This window comes from Myxine glutinosa, chromosome 7, assembly GCF_964187855.1.
Source record: "Myxine glutinosa chromosome 7, kmMyxGlut1.1, whole genome shotgun sequence".
Classification (NCBI taxonomy): Eukaryota; Metazoa; Chordata; class Myxini; order Myxiniformes; family Myxinidae; genus Myxine; species Myxine glutinosa.
Window position 1 is genome coordinate 39,377,312 of NC_136267.1, and position 8,124 is coordinate 39,385,435.

Genomic DNA, 8,124 nt, shown 5'->3' on the forward strand with positions numbered 1-8,124 from the left:
CATGGGTCTTGGGCGCAGGTGCGTTGTCCTGAAGGACGAGGACACCTTTGATCAACATCCCTCGTGTTTGTCCTTGATGCATGATTGCCCGAATATGGATCGCAAGGAATATCGTCAATCAGGTAAAAAAAATGTACCATTGATCCCAATTGGCGTCCATTGCATGGATTCAAATTCATTTCAGGATCCCAGAGGTGAAGCCATGATTCATCCACAGTTACCAAAACGAAGCTCGAAACGTGATGCCGGCCATTACCTCTTGACCCTGAGTGCTGAGGCTTTGGGTGGATCCATCATGCCATAACACCTCGTATACGTTACGGTTAGTACAGGTGTCAAAGTGAATCTTGATGTTCAGGTGCAATGAGCTAAGGTGAGGCTTGAGTTTGAAGTAAACATACAAGGTTCCTGAGCTCCTTGACTCAAACCTCTTGAAGCGGACGGGAAGGTCGACAAGGTGTGTTCGACCGTGGGAACGGGGGGATGTATGAGCATATGATGGATTCTCCATGAACAGAGGGGAGCAGGAGGACAGTGGGGAGGGATGAGGAGCAAGGCGGTAGTCTTAGGTATTGAGACAGGTCGAGCGCGAGGAGCTAGGGGTGGAGGAAGGTGGGGATAGTGGAGGGGGGGGGGGGGGTTGTGGGTGGGGGTATTGTGCGGTGCGCATGCGCGCTGCTCCCCCGCCTGTCGCGTACCGATCCGCACGTCGTTCCCGCCGCCAACTCCGTGGTCCTGTCGATGCCCGCGAAGCGTTAAATGAATGATTTTTCCGCGTCCGATTACCCTCCATTTGTTTCCCGAGGCGAGCACTGCTTGGCTCTTCCCCGCTGTCGCTTTTCCCCCGCTCGTCCCTCCCTCGCCCTCGCGGTTCCATTCGCTACGTTTCCCGCATAATGATGGCTGGACCCGGGAAGGGAAGCCTGTTCGCCGCCGTGGCTCTCACGCTCTTGCTGGCTCCCCACGCTCTGACGGTCTTCCCTCAATACGTGCAGATCGGTAAGACCCTGGTTCGTTCGCGCCGCGCGGTCTTTGCGCGTTCGCATTCCGACTCGGTCCGCCCATCCGCGATCCCGTTATCTGGTCCGTCGCCTGACGACGGACGTGCGGCCGAACGGACACGTGCTTCCCGCGTGCCGACCCGCGGGTCCCCGAGTGCGCACGCGTGGCGCCGCGCGCGTCCCGACATCGTTGGGGCCGCTCAAAATCGGCCCGTTTCGTGCGGCGATTTGGCCACGGGCAGCTGTGGGTGTAAGTAGAAGGTGAGCTTGCTGATCCTGTGGGTGCTGCTCTTGTGGCATCGTCGGGGAAGCTTGTTGGAGGTGCTCCGTCTCCTTCGAATATGACGTCGTCAAACCCCTGAGAAAGGTGGCCAACATGTCGGTGAGGATCGCTGACACGTAATTAAGTGTTTATCAACGTCATCCTCCGTGATCTCTGCTTGATCATACCGGTGGAGCAGAACGAACGAGCGGGAGATTTGTGATGGGAAAAGATATTTCTGGCGATAATTAGACGATTCTGTATGAATTAGCCATCTGCAAAGGTATCTTTTCAGGTCGCACGGGCACCTTGCACCTTTTTTTCCTCGACTTGCTGCCGGATATCGTTCAATTGGAAAAGTCATTGCTGTCCGGCGATGAATGCGGATTTCTACTGGAAGTTCGAAAAGGTTCCGCTCAATGGAGTCTTCCAAAAAAAAAAAAAAAATGGATAAAAAAACAACAACATTCATAACGATTTCATGATGAGGGCTGGTGGTGTCCTGACGTGTGACGTGTTTTTTATGAGCTGGATCCATTGGCACCGCCACCGAGGTCTTCAAACGCAACAGATGCCGAACGGACGCGAGTCCAAAGCGAGAGGTCCAGTGATCAACCCATCTTCTCTGGCTTTGGTGACGTCTTCGGAGTTTGAATGCAACATTCGTGCTCTTGGTGACATTTTTCTTACTTGAACTCACATGTGCAAGATCCTTTTTCACCTCCAAGGGTCTCCAAGGTCCTCCAAGGTCCTCCATGGACCTCCAAGGTCCTCCAAGGTTCAATTCAAGTCTTTGCTTATACTGTTTTAGCTACAATTCTACGTACGTGGACAACTACGGATCCACTGCTTAAATAAAGCCATCCTTCATTTTTGGGTGGACAGTCAAACATTTTGATTATATAAGGACTAACTAAAGTACCTGTTGCTTCGCTGTCCCACCACACCTTAAACCCAACCCTCCCACCACCCTTCCCACCACACGTTCATCCCACCCACTCCCCCCCCCCCCCTCCCAGCACTCCTCACCCTAACCTCTCCTCCCTCCTCCCACACCCAACCCCTCCTCCCTCCTCCCCACAACAAACCCCTCCTACCACCCCCACACCGAAACCCCTCCTCCCATCTCCCCTCACCCTAACCCCTCCTACCACTCTCCGCACTCACCCCCTCTCCCACCCTCTCATCCCAAGCCGCACATCCTTTGCTGCGAGAAATATTTCCCTCACACAATATCCCCGGCTCCCTCTGGTCAATTTACCTATGCGAAGACTGCTTTAACCTCACCGTTAAAAAAGGTAAAAAAAGGAAATTGTAATACCTTCTGCCACCACCACCAGGTGGCTACACTGTACACATGCACATGCAGTCGTGGCCAAAAATATTGGCACCCTTGCACTTTTTTCAAATAATTCACCATTTATTCCAGAAAAAATTTGAAATTTAAAAAATCTTTTGGTATCCATAATTCTTTATTTCACTGTTAATACTAGTACCCGACTGCAAAGCCGCAATGAGCCGGCGAAGCCAAAGCCTCTTGCCACTATTTTACCCATCACGATGGCATAAGTAGGGTAGGTAGTTGGTAGTAGGTAGGTGTAGTAGATACTGTAGGGCAAAGGGGGGCATTAAGCTCCAGGGGGCATTAGACTCCACTACATTGTAAATCTTGAAGGTAAATATAATGCATTTACAATGTAGTGGAGCCTAATGCCCCCTGGAGCTTAATGCCCCCCTTTGCCCTACCTGGTAAGACTTGCTAAAAGAGAAGAGCAGACAGTCCTCCCCAATACCTACATACAATAAATGTCACAAGAAGCTTGAGGAAGTAACTATACGATGTGCTAGCTTAAGGCCTATTTTAAGAAATTTTAACTGGGCTTAACATACGTTTTCACAGTATGTGTGTAGTCTTCTAACTTCAGTCGCTGTCAGGGCTGGTTCTCTCCGGGCACGGCAGCTTCCTCCACCAGAAGAAGTTAGCTTGCAGTAATATCAGTGCCGACAGATCAGACGATAGCGCCGTTTCAACGCCAATGTGTGACTGTCGTTAATCAAACCGAGCTTTCTTTCTTTATGTAAACCGCTTATACCGGTAGGTGCAGGACAACATCATAAATCAGACAAACCTACTGAGCATGGGAGCATGGGATTGAAGCCTAATTCGGCTTTTTAGGTCTACCACTAAAGAAGATAAAAATTTCGAAAATGCCCCAGAGTCGCGACTGTTCCGCGGGCGCCTATTGAACTTTTTCGCAATTTTTATGCATACTTCCGCATCCGCAAGATGGCGGCCTCCATGGAGCGATTTGGTGCGTCGAAGCTTCGAAATTCTCAAAGGATCCTGCAAAATCTGGCTTTTCAACATAAGGTTGTGAATCAAAAAAAGACGGGTGAAACAAACTCCTATTGAACTTTTTCGCAATTTTTTATGCATACTTCCGCATCCGCAAGATAGCGGCCTCCATGGAGCGATTTGGTGCGTCAAAGCTTCGAAATTCTCAAAGGATCCTGCAAAATCTGGCTTTTCAACATAAGATTGTGAATCAAAAAAAGACGGGTGAAACAAACTCCTTTTGAACTTTTTCGCAATTTTTTATGCATACTTCCGCATCCGCAAAATGGCGGCCTCCATGGAGCGATTTGGTGCGTCAAAGCTTCGAAATTCTCAAAGGATCCAGCAAAATCTGGCTTTTCAACATAAGATTGTGAATCAAAAAAGACGGGTGAAACAGACTCCTATTGAACTTTTTCACAATATTGTTTATGCATACTTCCGCATCCGCAAGATGGCGGCCTCCATGGAGCGATTTGGTGCGTCAAACCTTCGAAATTCTCAAAGGATCCAGCAAAATCTGGATTTTCAACATAAGATTGTGAATCAAAAAAAGACGGGTGAAACAAACTCCTGTTGAACTTTTTCGCAATTGTTTATGCATACTTCCGCATCCGCAAGATGGTGGCCTCCATGGAGCGATTTGGTGCGTCAAAGCTTCGAAATTCTCAAAGGATCCAGCAACATCTGGCTTTTCAACATAATACGTACGCGTTCATTCACAACACCAGCTTCGCCGGCTATTACAGAACCTTTGTTTTTGATTCAGAACCTTATATTGTTACGTGTGTGGGGGTAGGTAATGAAATACCTTAGTCCAGATAGAATTGTAGAAATTAGCCTGCTCTGAAAGTCACGAAGAAGAAACCTTCATGTATTTAAGTTAGGGCCGAATGTCCGTGTAAGCATTATGTGTCTCCATGCGAGGGGTGGAGCTATGCTAATTAGGTAGGGCATAAGGATAAATTCCCAGTATGTAATTGCCCTTGTGATTTTTCCCTTTGTTCTTATGACATTTATGCGGCCAGCCTTGCACTCGGCACCTAATTACAACAACCCAACCGCCGGCAGTACCCGAACATTACGATCTTGCCCAGCCAAACATTCACTAAGGACGGCTAGGCCACCCCCCCTCCACCCCCGAGCTTCGTCAGTGGGCCTCAAGAATGACCGTGAGGTCACGCCCGAACAAGGATTGGTTGAGGAACGATGGGGCGATGTGAAGGCGCTGCATGATTGGTTAGAGTGTGACATCATCGTCGGACATTCGAGCACTGGAGCAAAAATGGAAGCGACCGCCATTACTCTCTCTCTCCCCCTCTCTCTCTCTGTCTGTGCTGCGCTTCATCGTGAGCAGTCGCATTTCCCTCTCTCTTGTGCTGACTTGGTGCAAGCGATCACGCCATTGTTCTCTCTCTCCCTGGGCCATCGGAGGAGGAGGGATTTCGGCTGCCCTGCGCGGACCGGCTGGCTGCGGTGTGACTTCATGCCATCAGGCATTTCCCCCGGGGCCCGTTCGTGGCTTGGGGCCCGTGGTTCGGGGCCCGTTAGACAAACATCGGTGGTTCAAAGACCATTTGAGGCCGCCAGGCTGAGTATCAGCCAACGCACCACATCACATTTTATTTTATTACTTTCTCCCCGTGTCTGTGTTTGTGTCTGAGTGGAGGATCCTCATTTAGGAATTTTAGTTTGCCGTGCATTTCTTTTTATTGCCTGCATTATTTCATTAAACTCATTATTTGTGCATTTTCAATTCCTGTGTCTTGTACGTTTATTTGCTTTTCGTTTTGGAAAACACACGTCGCGCCTGTCTGTCCGTCAGTTCAGGTAAGGGCCTCGTTATCCCTCCCCCGTGCTTGCCAAAGGAACCGTCATCAATTCGGCTCATACGCCTCGGAGTTAAAGCTCGGTCGGTCATCCGTCACCCAGGGGTCTTAACCCCGGGGACATGACAATATGTCCTTTTAAATCAGAAAATAAAAAGAAATGGCATTGACAAAATTATTGACACCCCAGACTTAATATTTGTTAGCACAGCCTATGGACAAAATAACTGCAGTCAAGCACTTCCTATAGCCATGAATGAGCTTCCTACACCTCTCCACTAGCAGTTTGGCCCACTCTTCTTGTGCAAACTGCTCCAGTTCTCCCAGATTTGAAGGATGCCTTCTCTCAACTGCTGTTTTCAGATTCCTCCACAGGTGTTCAATGGGATTTAGATCTGGACTCATTGCTGGCCACTTCAGAATGGTCCAGTGTTTTGTCTTGAACCATTTCTGGGTGCTTTTTGAAGTGTGTTTGGGGTCATTTTACTGCTGCAAGACCCATGACCTTCGACGGAGACCCATCCTTCTAACACAGGGTTGAACATTGTGCTCCAAAATGCCTTGGTAATCTCCTGATTTCATGATGCCATGCACACATTCAAGACACCCAGTGCCAGAGGCAGCACAGCAACCCCAAAACATCACTGAACCTCCTGTTTTTTCTTTCTTTTCTTTTGGAAGGTGTTCTTTTCTTTGAAGGCTTCATTTTGTTTTCTATAAACATAGAGATGATGTGCTTTTCCAGAAAGCTCTAACTTGGTCTCATCTGTCCACAGGGCATGCTCGCAGAAGGATTTTGGGTTGTTCAGGTGTGTTTTGGAAAACTCCAGTCGGGCTTTCTTATGTCTGTCTCTCAGCAGCAGTGGGCTCCTCCTGGGTCTCCTTTCATTGAGTTGGTGACGGATGGTGTGAGTTGAAACTGTCGTACCTTGTGTCTGAAGGTCAGCTTTAATCTGTTTGGCAGTTGATCAGGGTGCTTTCTCCACCATTCGAACAATCCTTCACTGCAATCTACGATCAGGTTTTCTCTTGCGGTCACGTCCAGGGAGGTTAGCTAAAGTGCCATGGGCCTTAAACTTCCTGATAACATTGCGTACGGTGGATACAGGAACATCAAGGTCTGCAGATGGACTTGTAGCCTTGAGATTGTCCATGCTTGGCTTCAATCTTGTGTCTGACCCCCTCAGACAATTCTCTAGTTTTCTTTCTTTTCACCATGCTCATTGCGGTACACACAGTGACACAAAACAGCAGAATGACTCCTTTCTTTATTCAAACTGGGTGAATGAGTGATTTTTATATTGTAGGCAACTGCTACTCACCACAGGTGAGTTCAACTCCAAAGTAAAGGAGAATCACCTGCTTCAAATCCAATTATTTCTAACAACTTTTAAAAGGTGCTAATAATATTGTCCGAGCCATTTTAGGATTGCTGTGTTGAGTAAGCTAAGATTTAGTATTTTTTTCAGCTTTTTTTGTTTTGTCCCTCCGCAAACTAAAGAAATACATATGTGGATACCAAAAGATTTTTTATTTCAACAATTTCCTGGAAGAAATGGTGAATTATTTGAAAAAAGTGCAAGGGTGCCAATATTTTCAGCCACGACTGTAGATAATTTATGTCCTGGTGCATGATGCTGCAGCCACCTAGCCCGTGTTATCCACATAAAGTTATATTTTTACCATGGGTTTGAAGTTTGTAACTTAAAAGATGAGGCCGTGCATAAGGAACAAAGACAGACAGACAGACAGAAAGCCACAGAGAGAAAATGGCGTATATATATATATATATATATATATATATGTATGTATGTATGTATGTATGTATATATATATATATATATATATGTATGTATGTATGTATGTATGTATATATATGTATATATATATATATATATATATATATATACATATATATATATATATATATATATATATATATATATATATATATATATATATATATATATATATATATATATATATATATCTCAGAAAGTTATCTGTCTCTCGGAAAATGGCATTAATCTGCACTCTGACTCTGTGAGGTCCGCAGTTTGAAGCCCTGCCAGGTCATACCAAAGACCTTCAAAAATGTTTCCTTGCTTGATGCATAGCGATGAGAGGATGTTGTGGAGTATCCTCATCAGATTTATAAGATCCTGAAACATTGTTCTCAAACGATGTCCCAGTGCAGCTCTGACTGTATTTCATCATGCCATTTAAATCGAACTACTTATACCGGACAACAGACCTGGCATGAAAAGTTTGACGCACATGAACCTTTCCATGCGTTTGACAGTTTCTAGTGTCAAACAACCGTTTGTCTTGCCAGGGTTTGTTGCCTTACTGAAGTACGCAGTAATTGCTGTCGAACGTCGTGACGTCATTTCCCACGGACCGTTCACTTGTGACACCGTCCTTCATCCATTTCAAATCCTGGACAACCGTAGGTTCCAGTGCCGATAGGAATTATTCTAACCGCATATTGTTGTAGCTTGTGTCTCAAATGGATCACATTGCCTTTCCACACAGCTCAGACATATCAAAGGATGGTTATGAGTAAGAGGGACCGTTACTAGCCCCAGGTGCTCGAGTGTCTCAAAGCCTTGTAACAAATTATCGTCGTCTCCACTGTGGTGCTTGTAATGGTGTATTTTCCTGAAGTTGATAGCCTCTATGAACAACAATAGAGTC

General features: G+C 46.5%; 1 protein-coding gene across 1 annotated transcript in view; it reads left to right on the forward strand.

The window, feature by feature from the left end:
* Positions 1 to 661: 661 nt before the first annotated feature.
* The window catches only part of LOC137431142 (glutamate receptor 3-like), a 152,358-nt gene continuing 144,895 nt past the window's right edge, over positions 662 to 8,124 (forward strand). The window contains exon 1 of the mRNA XM_078781532.1: positions 662 to 999. Coding sequence (XP_078637658.1) covers positions 897 to 999 — 103 coding nt within the window. The 5' untranslated portion in view covers positions 662 to 896. The remainder of the gene's footprint in view (positions 1,000 to 8,124) is intronic.